The 18,204-nt window shown below is 39.9% G+C and overlaps 1 protein-coding gene across 5 annotated transcripts in view; it reads left to right on the forward strand.

Moving 5' to 3' along the window:
* DIP2B (disco interacting protein 2 homolog B) overlaps positions 1-18,204 on the forward strand; it is a 237,535-nt gene that overhangs the window by 140,227 nt on the left and 79,104 nt on the right. For all 5 annotated transcript variants that reach the window (XM_082635172.1, XM_082635169.1, XM_082635168.1 and 2 more), the window contains one exon: positions 4,813-4,941. In XM_082635172.1, the coding sequence (XP_082491298.1) occupies positions 4,813-4,941 (129 nt within the window). The remainder of the gene's footprint in view (positions 1-4,812; positions 4,942-18,204) is intronic.

Here is an 18,204-nt window from a genome sequence, read left to right on the forward strand (position 1 = left end):
ATTCTTTTCATTCTTTTTTCTTTATTCTGCTCTGCGGTAGTTATTTCCACTATTTTATCTTCCAGGTCACTTATCCGTTCTTCTGCCTTAGTTATTCTGCTATTGATATCCTTCTAGAGAATTTTTAATTCCATTTATTGTGTTGTTCATCATTGTTTGTTTGCTCTTTAGTTCTTCTGGGTCATTGTTAAACGTTGCTTGTATTTTCTCCGTTCTGTTTCCAAGATTTTGAATCATCTTTACTATCATTACTCTGAATTCTTTTTCAGGTAGACTGCCTATTTCCTCTTCATTTGTTTGGTCTGGTGGGTGTTTATTTTGCTCCTTCATCTGCTGTGTATTTCTCTGTCTTCTCATTTTGCTTAACTTACTGTGTTTGGGGTCTCCTTTTTGCAGGCTGCAGGTTCATAGTTCCCTTTGTTTTTGGTGTCTGCCCCCAGTGGGTAAGGTTGGTTCAGTGGGTTGTGTAGGCTTCCTTGTGGAGGGGACTGGTGCCTGTGTTCTGGTGGATGAGGCTGGATCTTGTCTGTCTGGTAGGCAGGACCACATCCAGTGATGTGTTTTGGGGTGTCTGTGAACTTACTGTGGTTTTAGGCAACCTCTCTGCAAATGAGTGGGGTTGTGTTCCTGTCTTGCTAGTTGTTTGGCATAGGGTATCCAGCAGTGTAGCTTGCTGGTCGTTTCGTGGAGCTGGGTCTTAGCGTTGAGATTGAGATCTCTGGGAGAGCTTTCACCATTTGATACTGTGTGGGGCTGGGAGGTCTCTGGTGGACCAATGTCCTGAACTCGCCTCTCCCACCTCAGAGGCACAGACCTGACACCTGGCTGGAGCACCAAGAGCCTGGCATCCACACAGCTCAGAAGAAAAGGGAAGGAGGAAGGAAGGAAGGCGGGGAGGGAGGGAGGGAGGGAAGAAAGAATAAAATAAAGTTATTAAAATAAAAAATATATTATGAAAAATAAAAAAGTAGGGCTTCCCTGGTGGCGCAGTGGTTGAGCATCCACCTGCCGATGCAGTGGACATGGGTTCGTGCCCCGGTCTGAGAGGATCCTACATGCCGCGGAGCGGCTGGGCCTGTGAGCCATGGCCGCTAAGCCTACGCGTCCGGAGCCTGTGCTCTGCAACGGGAGAGGCCACAGCAGTGCCGGGCCCGCATACCGCAAAAAAATAAATAAATAAAATAAAAAAGTAATTCAAAAAAATAAAGAAGAGAGCAACCAAATGAAAAAACAAATCCACCAGTGATAACAAGTGCTAAAAACTATAGTAAAAAACAAACAAAAAAAACGGACAGACAGAACCCTAGGACAAATGGTAAAGGCAAAGCTATACAGACAAAATCACAGAAAGAAGCATACACATACACACTCACAAAAGGAGAAAAAGGAAAAATATATATATTTTAAAAAAAGGAAGAGAGCAACCAAATCAATAAACAAATCTACCAATGATAATAAGCTCTATATACTAAATTAAGATAAACATAAAACCAGAAACAGATGCAGAAAGCAAACCCCAAGTCTACAGTTGTTCCCAAAGTCCACCCCCTCAGTTTTGCGATGATTCGTTGTCTATTCAGGTATTCCACAGATGCAGAGTACATCAGGTTGACTGTGGAGATTTAATCCACTGCTCCTGAGGCTGCTGGGAGAGATTTCCCTTTCTCTTCTTTGTTCGCACAGCTCCTGCGGTTCAGCTTTGGATTTGGCCCCACCTCTGCGTGTAGGTTGTCTGAGGGCGTCTGTTCTTCGCTCAGACTGGATGGAGTTAAAGTAGCAGCTGATTAGGGGGCTCTGGCTCACTCAGGCCGGGGGAGGGAGGGGTACAGAATATGGGGCAAGCCTGAGGCGGCAGAGGCCAGAGTGACGTTGCAACATCCTGACGCACGCTGTGCGTTCTCCTGGGGAAGTTGTCCCTGGATCATGGGACCCTGGCAGTGGTAGCTGCACAGGCTCCGGGAGGGGAGGTGTGGATAGTGATCTGTGCCCGCACACAGGCTTCTTGGTGGCGGCAGCAGCAGTCTTAGCGTTTCATGCCCGTCTCTGGTGTCCGCACTGGTAGCCGCGGCTCACGCCCGTCTCCGGAGCTCATTTAGGCGGTGCTCTGAATCCCCTCTCCTCGCGCATCCCGAAAGCATGGTCTCTTGCCTCTTAGGCAGGTCCAGACATTTTCTCGGACTCCCTCCCAGCTAGCTGTGGCACTCTAGCCCCTCAGGCTGTGTTCGCACAGCCAACCCCAGTCCTCTCCCTGCAATCCGACCGAAGCCCGGGCCTCAGCTCCCAGCCCTGCCCGCCCCGGCGGGCGAGCAGACAAGCCTCTCGGGTGGTGAGTGCCGGTCAGCACCGATCTTCTGTGCAGCAATCTCTCTGCTTTGCCCTCTGCACCCCTGTGGCTGCGCTCTCCTCCACGGCTTCGAAGCTTGCCCCCTCCGCCACCCGCAGTCTCCACCCACGAAGGGGCTTCCTAGTGTGTGGAAACTTTTCCTCCTTCACAGCTCCCTCCCAGAGGTGCAGGTCCTGTCCCTATTCTATTCTGTCTCTTTTTTTTCTTTTTTCTTTTGCCCTACCCAGGTACGTGGGGAGTTTCTTGCCTTTTGGGAGGTCTGGGGTCTTCTGCCAGCGTTCAGTAGGTGTTCTGTAGGAGCTGTTCCTCATGTAGATGTATTTTTTATGTATTTGTGGGGAGGAAGGTGATCTCCACGTCTTACTCCTCCCCAATCTTGAAGCTATCTCTCTAGCTTTTATTATTATAGACCAGGGGCTGGAAAGCTTTTTCTTTAAAGGGCCAGACAGTAAATATTTTAGACTTTGAGGACCATACAGTCTCTGTCACAACTACTCAACTCTGCCTTTACAGAGTGAAAGCAGCCATAGGCTAACAGATGCATGTGGCTGTGTTCTGATAAAACTGTTTATAAGAAGAGACATGGGCTATATAGTTTGTTGACCCGTGTTCTAGAGAAATAAGACTTAACAAATGAAACAAGGTATGAATATATCAAGAATCAGTACAGGTCTTCTGGGAAATGGATTATCAATAGGGTTTAGGTTGGTTAAAAACTTCCATTTATAACCCCAGACATTACACTTAAAAGTCTCAGTGTTGAAATTGTTCTGCTCAGATATTTTATAATAAAAATCTCAGCTACTAGGAACCATCAAAAATAAACATTTCTAGATCCATAAAAGCACTTTAATAGAGAGCACCCTAAAATATACTATTCCCTGCCTTCTTAAAAACAGTATATAAAAAATAATCTTTTTTAAAAAAAGGAAACCTTTTTTATTACATCTTCTGACTTTGTGGGTCAGGAATTTGGGCAGGGCTCAGATGGGTGATTCTTATGCTCCACATGATGTCAACTGGGGTCAGTCACTAAGTACTTTTCACCTGGTCTGTAAGGTCCAAGATCGCTTCAATAACATGTCTGGTGTTTTGGCAGAGGCAGATGGAAGGCTGGGCTCAGCTGGGACTGTGGACTAGAGCTCCTACACCTGGCTTCTCTAGCATGCTAACCATTTTTTAAAATTGGTATGACTTTGTCGTTAAATATCTCAGTTCCTGTAGTACTGTGATTCCATCAGCCTTCGCTGACGTTTGTGGGGCTGTTGCTTGCACTCCCCAGACCACTGTCTTTCAGTCTGCTTTTTTCTTTTTGGGTTTCATAAGCCGATTCTTAGCTGTGGTCTGGAGCAATGCATTTGCTGGGTAGGTGAAATCTTCCTATAGTGGGCACTTAATTTGCCGTGTGAAGGTACCCTCCTGGGCACAGCTAAATGATACTTAAGAAACTTAAAATACTCCTTAAAGAAGAAGCAAATTCTTGCAATATGCGACAACATGGATGAACCTGGAGGACATGATACTGAATGAATTAAGCCAGTCATAGAAGGACAAATACTGTATGATTCCACTTATATGAGGAATCTAAAATAGTCAAACTCATAGAAGCAGAGAGTAGAATGGTGGTTGCCAGGGGTTTGGGAGTGGGGGAAATGGGGAGTTGCTACTCAGTGGGTAAAAAGTTTTAGTTACGCAGGATGAATAAGTTCTGGAGATCTGCTGTACAACATCATGCCTATAGTTTACAATGCTGTATTGTACACTTAACAGTTTGTTAAAAGATTATATCTCATGTTAAATATTCTTACCACAATTTAAAAAAATATGACTTAGGAGCTAACACCATTTGAAAAAAAAGACAGTAAAATATCAGAACTTAAAGTGTTTTTCTTCTGCTTATTTTACTGCTTATTTTCTCTTCCCCATATTCTTGATAAAACAGTAAATGTTGGGAGGACAGAATATGGGGACAGGCCAGGGACTAGAAAGGGATAAGTTCATTGGTGATTCCAGTTGGAAGAGGGGCTAGTAAGACTTGACTTGAAGGTGTGTTTGCACAATAACCACCCTAGTTTTGTTTTAATGATGTTTACTTGGAGTAACTTATGAGGGAGAGGCTAAAGCTCCCCAAGCTATGCTTTGTACAACTATGCAGGATTAGGGGGTCATGTACACCCCACCCCACCTGCCATTCTCCCACTTGACCAGTCCTTGGAGTCTCTGGAATGGCCTTTTCATTTACTTATATTTCCCATCGCCTGTTGACAGTTACAGCTCCAAGATGACATTTTTTTAGCCTGGATGCCTTTGTATCTTTTTAACATTTATACTAAATAAAGCTCTCTGACCCTTTACTGGAGATGGGGTAATAGTACCTACCTCAAAGTTTGAGGAAATGCTGTAAAGTGCTCAGAAAACATCAGCTATTATTGTCATCTGATAACCATCTTCCAAACTTCCTGTTTCAGAAACTGATTCAGCAGTACAGAAAGAACATAGAAACCAGACACCTGCTCCATCTGCAGCTCAAACTTCCGCTCCTTCTAAGTACCACCGAAGTCGATCTGGGGGAGCCAGGGATGAACGATACCGATCGGGTGAGAGGGAACAGATAATTACCAGTGGAACAGTTTTTACTAACTGTAGTGTGAACTGTATATCCTGAGATATATGTTTGTTTTATTTTTTTTCCTTTGAAGTGCCAACAGGTGTATATTAACTAGTACCTGTTACGTGCCAGGTGTAGTAGATACTCTTATTTGCTGGGGATACAGCCCCAAATAAGACATTTCTGCCCAAGGGCAGAAGAGGAGCCAGGCAAGTACAAAGGCACTGTGAATAAATAAGAAGGCAGAGGGCTAGGGTCTCATGGGATGGGACTGGGAGAATTCAGTAGGCTCTGTTTGAAGAGACATGTCCTTCTGTGTTTGCCAGAGCTGTTGATTAGTCTCTTGACTGAGGGAGCTGGACCAAAAACTCAACAGTGAAATTTCAGATTGGTAAATTCTTAAACTTTATTTCTTCTCACCCAGGAAAAACCCATGGGAAAGGAAAAGGTGATGTGCTGTGGCTGGCAGTGGGGGCATGCTCCTGCCACGCCATGTCCAGCACTGAGGAGCAAAAATGAATCATAGACCCTCAGGGGGCCGTGTGGCGTAGTGAGCTCATCCCATGCCCACCTACTGTCCCCTGCACTAGGATAGTCTCCGCAGCATGTTTATTGTTTTAAGAACTAGCAGAATTAAGCCAGAAGACTAACTGGAATGTTATTTTACTTTCTCCAGATTTTTGCCTCCCTTATACCAGCCAAGGTTACCTTATCCTTTTCTTACATTGAAAAACAGGGTGTATATCAACCCTCTCAGAAACTGCTTTAGAGGAAATGAGGAAAAGGACATGGTTATTTTGTGAGCTGATATTGTTAGGTATATATTTTCACACACTGGAAGGGAGGAAGGAATGAGAAGTGTTCAATCAGAAAGATAGAGGTTGCATGCCACAACAGAATTTCCCCTTGTACCAAACCTGGTGTTGAGTGATCAGAGGAGGCTTTCTCAGAGAATACATCTGAACGATGTCATGGCAGCCAGACAGAGTTAGGGAAATAGCATCAGATAGTAAACCTGAAAGTAGTTCATTATGACTGAAACTCAGAAAGCAAGGGCCCAGAACGAGGTGGGAGATGAGGCTAGAAAGATGATCAGAGACCAAATCTTGAGGAATCTGGAATACTGTTGAAGGATTTTCAGCAGAGCAGTTAACACAGATTTGTAATCTGTTCTAGTAACTTGCGCCAGCTGCACAGGGCCTAACATACATAAGAGGTAAATAAATATTTTGGAGAAAGGAAGGAAAAAAAGTAGTATTAGTTAAGGAATGGATTAGAGGGAAGTAAGGCTAGATTTGGAAAAACATATCAGGAGCTCCTGTTTGTCACCAAGACCCCAGCCCGATTTCCCAGCACCTGGTGTTGCTTTTAGAGGCTGGGGCTCAGGTGCTGCAGCAGCAGCAGGTTCTAACCAGTCCATTAGCTCAGTCCAGAAGGGCTCTGGCCTGTACATCTCTCATCCCTGGCCTTCTGGGAAGATTTTTGTTTTTTGTTTTAACTTTGACTTTCTCTTTGGTTTTACAGCAGATAACAAAAGGATTAGTAAGGAACCCCAAAAAGGATTCTCTACACTCTATGTCCAAGCTGATCACATAGAGAAAAAAGGCCTTAGCCAGCTGATTCAATAGTGTGAAACTTTGATGTACACCTACCAAAACCCAACTATCCTTTTTTCTTTAATATCCTTATTTATTTGTTTGTTTGTTTGTTTGTTAATGGCTGCTGCGTGCAGGCTTTCTCTAGTTGTGGTGAGCGGGGGCTACTCTTTGTTGCAGTGCGTGGGCTTCTCATTGTGGTGGCTTCTCTCTTGCGGAGCACGGACTCTAGGCATGCGGGCTTCAGTAGTTGTGGCTCGCGGGCTCTAGAGCACGGGCTCAGTAGTTGTGACGCACAGGCTTAGTTGCTCCATGGCATGTGGGATCTTCCCGGACCAGGGATCGAACCCGTGTTCCCTGCATTGGCAGGCGGATTCTTAACCACTGTGCCACCAGGGAAGCCCCAACTATCTTTCATACCAATTCTTTCAGATTTACCCCCAATATTAGAAAGTATAGTCTGTGAATCAAACACTGGTTAGCAGACTGTGGTTAGGTGCAGGGGTATTGAAGAGGGTTTAATAGTTGGGTCTCGAATATTTGTCTCACTAGGACTTTTTTTTTTTTAATTAATTTTATTTATTTATTTTTGCTGTGTTGGGTCTTCGTTTCTGTGCGAGGGCTATCTCTAGTTGTGGCAAGCAGGGGCCACTCTTCATCGCGGTGTGCCGGCCTCTCACTATCGTGGCCTCTCTTATTGCGGAGCACAGGCTCCAGATGCTCAGGCTCAGTAGTTGTGGCTCACGGGCCTAGTTGCTGCGTGGCATGTGGGATCTTCCCAGACCAGGGCTCGAACTCGTGTCCCCTGCATTAGCAGGCAGATTCTCAACCACTGCACCACCAGGGAAGCCCGGGACCTTTTTTTTTTTTTTAGGGTAGTAGCGAGAAGAAGGCCAGAGAGGAGGTAAAGTAGGGAACAGAGGTGATTTTAAAACCCTGAAGATATTGAAAGTTATGAGAGTTCTGCAATACTGTCATGAGAGGGGAACATGAAAGAGGAGGCCTGCAAGCATGAATTTTGGCTAAAAATCACATTTTTCCATGTTAGGATGTACCCAGCTAAATAACAAAGCAAAGCTGAGCACACGCCGAGAATTCTGGCTTCGGTGAGTAAGAAGAAACCAACAGTAGCCGCAGAAGTAGAGCAAATAAGTTGTAGAAATCTATGGGACTGGAACTTCGCCTCTCTGCCACTCCATTCATAGGAAGGGTTACATTTACAAGTCACATGCAAAAATAGCTTAAGAATGGAGGGTATGTTTTGAAGAAATTACAAGCATTCAGATTAAAGTGATGGGTACACAGAAAGGATTTAATATTGATTTCAGTGAGTGTAACTTGAAAATCCTCTCTTATTTGGTGGAGGCTTATTAATACCGACAACATTTCAACTAATCATAATCAAATCTAAATAGACTTAGTGTTTCATGTTTCAGACATGGTGTAAAGAGCTTTTATTTATTCAGAGTTTAGATTATCTGCCCTTATTCTGTTCTTTGTGCTTAGCCAAGAGGGTCTGACATTTCAAATACACTAATTTAGTACCTCCTTTACCTTCCCATCAAAGCATGATACACACATGTGTTATGGTCACAAGTGTAGAAAATACAGTCAGTGCCTGAGATGGAAAGTCGCTCTGACAACTTCTTTAATGTTAATCTTTTGAGCAATTAGCCACCTCAAACAAAACAACAAAAACAAAAAAAGGACTTTAAAGGAGCAGTTGTATCACCTTATTCAGCTCAAACGTTAGTGCTGGAAAATGAAACCCCGCTTTCTGGTGCTCCTGGCAGAGATGTCCAAAGTCAGCCGCGTCTGGGGACTGAACTTCGGAAGTGATTTCTCTATCAAAGATCAAGATGAATTGTATACTGCTGAATGAGTCAAATCCAGTTACAAGAGCTGCCTGTTCTTATCGATAAAGAGGCTTTGCTAACACAGGAACTGTGAACATCTCCTTTTGACACACGTGTATGGGCCAGGGCTTCTCATGTTAGGAAATAAATGGGTGGTTTGATTTGTTCTGTGGTCTATGCTAAGAATCCTTATGGCAGGGAAGGACATGCTCTGTAATTATTACTTATCCAGATATCATGGGCCTTCTAAAGCTTGACTAATGTGAACAAGTCCCTAGTTTTCGCAGGTTTGCTCTCGCATGTTTCATGTCTCGTGCAGCAGTACTTTTGACTAAAAAGTATGAGCATTTAATGTGCCGTCTTTCTGTTGAGAAAGTGCTTTTTCTCAGTATAAGTGTTTATTCATTGGTTTTCCAAGACAGCTAAGAACCATAGTTTCATCTAATGTAAGAAGGACACTTTTCACATTCTAGCATACCTGAAAGCAGGATATCTTTTAAACATTTTTTTTTTTGGCTGTGCCATGTGTGTTGTGGGATCTTAGTTCCCTGACCAGGGATTGAACCTGGGCCCTCAGCAGTGAGAGCATGGAGTCCTAACCACTGGACCACCAGGGAATTCCCTCAGGATATCTTTTTTTTAATCCTGGAAGATATCTTTTATATAAGGTGGCATCATAGATTCAGTAAAATGACAATCTTGATTCAACTAAGAAAACCTCAGGGGCACTAAAATAGTATAATAAATATAAATGCAGTATAAAATTATTTCATTTCAGAGGCAAAAGTACATTGGTACTGTGGCCTTAAAAGTAACAGCACAACAGTTTGGCACTATCTTTTAAACTTTAAGTATTCATACACTTTGACCCAGAAATTCTCCTTCTAGGAATTTGCACCTACGTATGTACACAAAAATATATATATACGAAAATGTTTGTTATCGTATTGTTCATAATAAATACAATGATTAAATAAGTTATAGTAGGTCCACACAATGGAATTCTGTGAAAGCTAGTTTAAAACTTCTGTGAAGGCTCGTGGAAAAACAATGAGGTTATTAGATTTATTTGTGCAGGTATGGAGAGATGTACAAAATACATTTTTAAGTAATAAATACAAAACAGTATGTAGCATATGATCTAAATTTTGTAAATATTAATACTAAGAATTACATATATTATTATGTACGCAGATACAGAAATCTGGAAAAATATATACCAAACTATTGAGGTGGGATTATTTCTGGGAAGTGATGGGTCTAGGGAAAATTTTCACTGCAACATTATATGTGTTTAGGTCCTTCCCCAATATGTATATTATTTTTTTCCAGGATTTTTGTAGTGGTAGTAAAATACAAAATGCATCTAACAAAATTTATGTATATTAATTTTAAACAAAAAATAACAAAGATTGTTTTCTTTTTTTAAATCGAGGTATAATTGACATATAACAAGCCATTAGTTTCAGGTATATACCATAATGACTTAATATTTGTATGTATTGTGAAGTGATCACCACAATAGGTTTCATTAACATCTGTCGCCTTTCATAGTTACAAAAATTTCTTTTTCTTGTGATGACAACTTTTAAGACGTTCTCTTTTAGCAACTTTCAAATGTGCAATACTTATTTATTTTATAACTGGAAGTTTGTAAAAGATAGTTTTTAAGGTGATATCCCTGGATAAAATATTTAAAGCCTTACATCAGTTGTTCTTAGTGATTTTTACTCTAAGTGTGGATTCTTCTGACTTAATTCTGAGAGCTAAATGCAACAATAACTACCTCTGTCACCTTGAGAACTTTCTTTCTCTGTGCAAATATGATCTCTGATATGGTGACATTTGCCAAGGTGGCTGCCACTGGCACACCAGGACCATTTTATTTCTTTAGCAGTACACTTCCTCGTACCAAGGAAGATAAATTGAGTTCAGTTCAGTTAAGCAAGCATTTATTATAGACCTCCTATGAGTTGAGCACAGTTTAGATGCTAGAGAAACACAGGACTCCTTTCTTAAACACAGAAATCCTTTATGCAAGGTAGAGCCAGCGTAGAAGAGGGGGTGACAGGGGAAGGAGCCCCTGGGCACCAGGCACTGTCAACAGCAGGCTTCGTGGAGGTGGTGAAGTCTGAGCCATTTTGAAGAATGAATAACTGTTTGCTATATAGATATTCCAGGCTAAAGAGACATAATTTGTAAAGGTAGGGGAATGTGAAATGCAAAATTAAAATTTCACTGCTCCTCCCCACCAGCAGATAGAGTAGTGCCAGAATTAATGTGATATCCTAATGTTCCAGAAGTTAATAGTTGCTGCCTCTGCCATAATTAAAGATGTGAAAGTGATCAGTACCTTAGAAATTGGTAAAAATTGCATGAGTACTAATTGGCTTACAGGTAACTCCTTGAACTCTACTTCTCTACTTAAATGACTCAACCTGCCCACACATCTGCCTTTCAATCTGTCCTCATCTGTCTGCCTGTCTGTCTGTCTATAGTAGTGTCCTAGCAGGTAAGGGCACTTGGTGTCTGTTCTGCCCCTGGTCCTTAACGCCCAGCTGTGCCACTTATGTACCATGTCTTAACCACTTCATAACAACAAGCCAAGGATAGGAGCAGCTACTTAAAAAATGTAAAAATAACATTTTCCACTTAACTTTTTGGGAAAGATGACAAAACATGGCCCAGTATTGTCCACAGATGTGGGGAAATGAACATTCTCTCACCTCATTGGTAGAAGTGTTATTTCTTTTATTACTAATGAGGCTGGACATTTTAGAATATGTTTATTTTCCATTTGTGCTGCCTCTGTAAACTACCTGTCCATTGCCTATGCCTATTTTTTTCTAAGTTGGGTTCTTTTTTTTTCTTATTTATTTGTAAGAGTTTTTCTAATCCTAGGGATGCTAACATTTAAATTTACTAGAGGTATTAACCAACACAAATAGACAAGATAAGTCAATTAGAGCTGTAAGAATTAGAAAAGAAGTGAAGCTGTATTTGCAGTTGGTATGATAATTCATTTTAAAAACCCTGGAGAATTGATGACAGAATTAATTTAATGAAATAATTTAGTCAAGTAGCAAGATCTGAAACTAGTATAGAAACCAGTAGCCTTCATATATGCAAACAATAACTGGTCAAAAGATATAATGGTAGAGCAAACCTCATTTACAAAAGCAATAAAGAAGATAAAACGTATTTAGGAATAAACTTCAGGACTGTGTAAAATCTTTATAAAGGAAACTTTAAAACACCCTGAATGACACAAAGCAGACATGATAAATGGAAAGGCATCCCTTGTTCTTAGATAGGATGATTCAACATCACAAAGATGTTAGGACTCCAAAAATTAGTTTATACGTTTAATCCAATTCCAATAAAAACACTATCAAATTTATTTATAGAGCTAGAAAAGAAATTTTTGAAGTTCATTTGGAACAATAAACACGTAAGGATAGCTAGGAAACACTGAGAAAGAAAGCCTACAAGATATTAAAACATACTCCAAAGACTGTATAATTAAAACAGTGTGGTGTGACGTACAAATTGGCAGACAGACCATTGGAATAGAATAACAAGTTCAGAAATAGACCAAAGTACATCTGGGATTTATTATATGATAAAGATAGCATTGTGAATCACTTGGGTGAAAAAGTACTTTTTAGTAAACGATGCTAGGACAACTGGAAAAAGTTGAAGTAAATCCATACCTCACACCATATACAAGCAAAAACTTCAAATGGATCAGAGATCTACACATAAAAAAGAAACCATATAAGTACCTAAAGAAAATATTAGTCAATTTTTTAATAATCTAAGCTTATGGAAAGCCTATGGGAAGGCTTTCTGAGACTCAAAATCGAGATGTGATACAACGACACAAAAATTTTTTTACTGAGGTAAAAACATATAACATAAATTTACCCTCTTAAAATTTTTAAGTGTACATTATATTGTTAACCATATGCACATTGTTGTACAACAGCTCTTTAGTACCTTTTCATCTTGCATGACCGAAACTTTATACCCATTGATCAACAACTCTGTTTCTCCCTCCCACAGCCAACCACCATTCTACTTCCAACACCTATGAATTTGAGTACTTTAGATACTTCTTATAAGTGGTATATATTTGTTTTTTTGTGTGTGTGTGACTAGCTTATTTCACTTAGCATGTCAATGTTGTAGCATATGACAGGATTTTCTTCTTTTTTAAAGCAGAGTAATATTCTATTGTATGTATATACCACATTTTCTTTATTCATTCATCCACTCATGAACATTTAGGTTGCTTCCACATCTTGGCTATTGTGAATATGCTGCAATGAACATAGTTGTGCAAATATCTCTTCAAGACCCTGCTTTCAGTTCTTTTGGATATATACCCCAAAAGTAGGATTGTTTTGGGTAGTTCTATTTTTAATTTTTTTGTGGAACCTCCATACTGTTTTCCATAGCAACTGTAACATTACAGTCACACCAAGAGTGCACAAAGGTTCCAATTTCTCCACCTCCCTGCCAACATTTGTGATTTTCTTTTTTTTTTTTTTTAAGTGGCCATTTTGTCTTCTTTGGAGAAATATCTGTTCAAGTCCCTTGCCCATTTAAAATTGGGTTATTTGAGATTTTGTTGTTGTTTTTGAGTTGTAGGAGTTCTTTATGTATTCTACTTATTAACTCCTTATCAAGTATATGGTTTGCAAATATGTTCTCTGATTCAATAGGTTGCCTTTTCACTCTGTTGTTTCTTTTGTTGTGCAGCAGTTTTAAAGTTTGGTGTAGTCCTGTTTCTATTTTTTGCTTGGCTATCCAAGCAAATTATTACCTGTTCCAAGGTCATGAAGTTTTTTCCCCTGTGTTTTCTTCTAGGAGTTTTATAGTTTCAGGTCTTATGTTTAGGTCTTTAATTCATTTTGATTAATTTTTGTATATGGTGAAAGATAAGGGTCCAACTTCATTCTTTTACATATGGATATTCCAGTTTCTCCAGCACCATTTGTTTCTATCAAGACTATCGTTTCCCTGTTGTATAGTCTTGACACCCTTGTTGAAGACCTTTTGACCGTATACACCAGGGTAATTTCTGGGCTCTCCGTTCTGTTCCATTGTTCTACATGTCTGTTTTTATGCCAATATTATGGTCTTGGTTACTGTAACTTTGTGATATGTTTTGAAATCAGGAAGGGTGAAGCCTTTAGCTTTGTTTTTCTTTCTCAAGATTGTTTTGGCTATTTGGAGTCTTTTGAGATTCCATATGCATTTGGGAATTTTGTTTTTTTATTTCTTCAAAAAGTGCCATTGGGATTTTTGATAGAAATTGCATTAAATCTCTAGATTGCTTTGGGTAATATGGACATTTTAACAATATTAAGTCTTCTAACCCATGAACATGGATGTCTTTCCATTTATTTTTGTCTCCTTTTATTTCTTTCATCAATGTTTCATAGCGTACACATCTTTCACCTCCTTGGTTATGTTTATTCCTAAGTATTTTATTCTTTTTGATGCTATTGTAAATAAGATTTTTTTTTTTACTTTTCAGATGATTTGTTTTTAGTGTTCAGAAATACAACTTATTCTTGTATGTTGATTTTCTATCCTGCAATTGCTGAATTTGTTTATTAGTTCTAACAGTTTTTTTTTTTTTTCTAAAAGTTTTATATGTGAGATCTCAAGGGTTTCCCACATATAACATCATGTCCTCCACAAACAGAAACAGTTTTACTCCTTCTTTTCCAATTTGGATGCATTTTATTTCTTTTTCTTGCCTAATTATTCTGGCTATGATGTCGAGTACTGTGTTGAAAGAGTGTGAGAGTGGGCATCCTTGCCTTATTCCTGATCTTAGGAGGAAAAGCTTTCAGCTTTTCACTGTTGAATATGATGTTGACTGTGGGCTTTTCAAGTATGATCATTATTATCTTGAGCTAATTTCCTTCTGTTCCTGGTTTGTAGCATGTTTTTATCATGAAAGGATGTTAATTTTGTCAAATGCTTTTTCTGCATCTGTTGAGATGATCATAGGAGCTTTGTCCTTTGTTCTATTAGAGTTTTACAGTTATTGAGTTGAATTGGTTCACATTTGTTGAATCAGCTTAGGTATGGTATGTATGGTCTTTTTAATGGTCATGCTGTATGGTCCTTTTAATGTGCTGTTGAATTTGGTTTGTTAGTATTTTGTTTAGGATTTTTGCATTAATATTCAGGGATATTGGTGTGTAGTTTTCTTTTCTTGTAGTGTCTTTGCCTGGCTTTGGTATCAGGATAAGGCTGGCCTTATAAAATGAATTTGGAAATGTTCCCTCCTCTTCAGGTTTTTGGAAGAGTTTGAGAAGAATTGGTGTTAATTCTTCTTAAAGTGTTTTGTAGAATTCTCCAGTGAGATCTGGGCTTCTCTTTTTTGGAAGGTTTTTTATTACAGAGTCAGTGTCCTTATTAGTAATCGGTCTGTTCCGATCTTCTGTTTCTTCATGATTTAATCTTGGTAGGTTATATGTTTTCTAGGGACTTGTCCATTTCTTTTAGGTTATCCAATTTATGGTGCATAATTATTCAGTGTCTTATAATCTTTTTTATTTCTATGGCATCAGGTGAAATATTTCCTCTTTCATTTCTGATTTTAGTTATTTGTCTTTTCTTAATCTAGCTAAAATTGTGTCAACTTTGTTCATCTTTTCAAAAAATTAACTCTTATTTTTGTTGATTGTTTTCAATTGTTTTTTTTATTCTCTATTTTGTTTATTTCTACTCAAATCCTTGTTATTTCCTCCTTTTGCTAACTTTGGTTTTAGTTTGGTCTTTTTTGAGTTCCTGCAGTTGTGCATTTAGATTGCTAATTTGAAATCTTACATAAATTTTTTATTAAAAAAGTTTGCATGGCAATAAACCACTGCAAACAATATCAAAAGACAAATGACAAACTGAAAGAAAATATTTCTAACATATCTCAGAGATAAAGGGCTAATATCCTTTATATGTGAAAAACTTTTAAAAATCAAGGGAAAATAAAGTGAGAATCCCAATGGAAAAATGGTAAAGTGACATGAACATTCACTTCACTTCCAAACAAACAAATATTAAATGGCTCTAAAATCCTCTGTAAAGATATTTAATCTCACTAATGATAAAAGAGGTGCAAATTTAAAGTACACTGAGGAAATTTCCCTGGCAGTCCAGTGGTTAGGACTCCACACTTCCACTGCAGAGGGCATGGGTTCGATCCCCGGTTGGGGAACTAAGGTCTTGCATGCCACACAGCGCAGCCAAAAAAACAAAAAATAAAATAGTACCATTTCTCGGCCACTGAACTGGCAACAGTGAAAAGATAGATAACACACTCTGAAGGTGAGGCTATGGGGAAACAGGCACACCTATACATTGCTGATAGTACTACAATATGACAAAGCTCTTTCAGAGGGGAATTTGGCAAGATGTAACAAAATTTAAAATGTATTCAATTTTTGATTTAGGAGTCTCACTTGTAAGAGTTTATCCTGAAGATATATTGTCATCAGTATAAAAGTACATTTGCACAAGGCTGTTTGTTGTATCATTATTTGTAATTGTAAAATATTGGAAACACTTAAATGCCCACACATAGGATACTAGTAGAATAAACTGTGGTATACAATGGAGTGCTATCTATGCTGCTTTAAAGAATGAAAAAGATCTCTAGTAGCCGATACAGAATGAATTCCAGGATATATTGTTAAGTGGAAAAAGCATAGTGCAAAAAAGTATATATTGTATGCTACTTTTTGTGTATGAAAGACAGGGATATGAGAAAATATGGTTATTTGTTGCAAAAAGAAATATAAGCAGGATAAATCAATAAGGAGATTGGTTACCTATAGAGAAGGTGGAATTGGGGTAGAAGTGGTTATTGGGGGTAGTGACACATCTTTAAGTTTACCTTTTGGTATAGTTTTGACTTTTGGAACCATGTTAATTAAAGAAAAACTGGGGCTTCCCTGGTGGTGCAGTGGTTGGGAGTCCGCCTGCCGATGCGGGGGACACGGGTTCGTGCCCCGGTCCGGGAGGATCCCACATGCCACGGAGCGGCTGGGCCCGTGAGCCATGGCCGCTGGGCCTGCGTGTCCGGAGCCTGTGCTCCGCAACGGGAGAGGCCACAACAGTGAGAGGCCTGCGTACCGCCAAAAAATAAAATAAAATAAAATAAAAATAAAGAAAAACTGTATCTTTACTCACACTATTCCTGACATCTAGTGTGTGGGTTTTCCACCCTGAGCAATTCTCCAGTGTTCTGCAGACACCAACTAAGTATCCTACAATTTAATTCAATTTTGACATTAGCTCCCTGGAGTTAGTGCAGACCCCACAGGCTCATTCCCACAAGACTCTCCCCACCTTTAGACGCCAATCACAAGTACAGATTTTCCTCGACTTACAATGGGGTTACATCCCAATAAACCTATCATAAGTTGAAAATATTGTAAGTTGAAATGCATTTAATACATCTAACCTACTGAACGTCATAGCTTAGCCTGATCTGCCTTAAACGTGCTCAGAGCACTTACGTTAGCCTACAGTTGGGCAAATGGAATGGCTGTATGGTTACAGAATCGTTATAAGTGTATCAGTTGTTTACCTTTGTGATCTTGTAGCTTGCTGCCACTGCCTAGCATCACGAGAGAGAATCATACCCAGGAAAAGATAATTCAGAATTCGAAGTACGGTTTCTATTGAATGCATATTGCTTTTATACCATTGTAAAGTCAAAAAATCATAAGTTGAATTATCATAAGTTGGGGACTGTTTGTAGTGGGTGCCCACATTACCCATACTTCTGTCCATCTTGGCTACAGATGAAGATTCCCACAACCCCCTCCTCAGGTTTGATTATTTGTTATAACAGCTCACCGAACCCAGAGAAATACTTTACTTAATGTTACCAGTTTATTATAAAGGATACAAATGATCAGCCAGATAAAGAGGTACATAGGGCAAGGTCCAGAAGGGTCCCAAGCCCAAGAGCTTCCATCCCTGTGGAGTTTAGGGTACACCACCCTGCTGGCACGAGGATATGTTCACCAACCGAGAAGCTCTCCAAACCCCTTACTTCAGGGTTTTTTATGAAGGCTCCATTACCTAGGCATGCTTGACTAAATAATTGGCCATTGGTGATTAGCTCAATCCCAAGTCCCTTTCCTCTCCTCAGAGGATGGAGCGTGGGGCTGAAAGTTCTAAGCTTCTAATCATGACGTAGTCTGTCTGGTGACCAGCCCCCACCCGGAAGCGATCCAGGAGCCCACCAAGAGTTGCCTCATTAGAACAAAAGACATTCTTGTCATTCAGGAAATTACAGGGTTTTAGGAGCTCAGTGTCAGGAACCCAGGCAGAGACCAAATGTATATTTCTTATTGTGTCACATAATGTTTAATCCACACTTTGGAAAGGACCTCTGGAATACAAAGAAAAACAAATGAACCTAACAGTATTACTCAACAGAATAATATAACCACCAAAGGGGGGAGGGGTGGGAACTAACCTAAATAGCTTTTTTTTTTTTTTTTTTTTAATATTTATTTATCTTTGGCTGCATTGGGTCTTCGTTGCTGCGCGTGGGCTTTCTCTAGTTGTGGCGAGCGGGGGCTACTCTTTGTTGTGGTGCATGGGCTTCTCATTGCGGTGGCTTCTCTTGTTGCAGAGCACGGGCTCTAGGCACGTGGGCTTCAGAAGTTGTGGCTTGCGGGCTCTAGAGCGCAGGCTCAGTAGTTGTGGTGCATGGGCTTAGTTGCTCTGCAGCATGTGGGATCTTCCCAGACCAGGGCTCGAACC

Source organism: Mesoplodon mirus, assembly GCF_964341445.2.
Source record: "Mesoplodon mirus genome assembly, chromosome: 11".
Taxonomy (NCBI): domain Eukaryota; kingdom Metazoa; phylum Chordata; class Mammalia; order Artiodactyla; family Ziphiidae; genus Mesoplodon; species Mesoplodon mirus.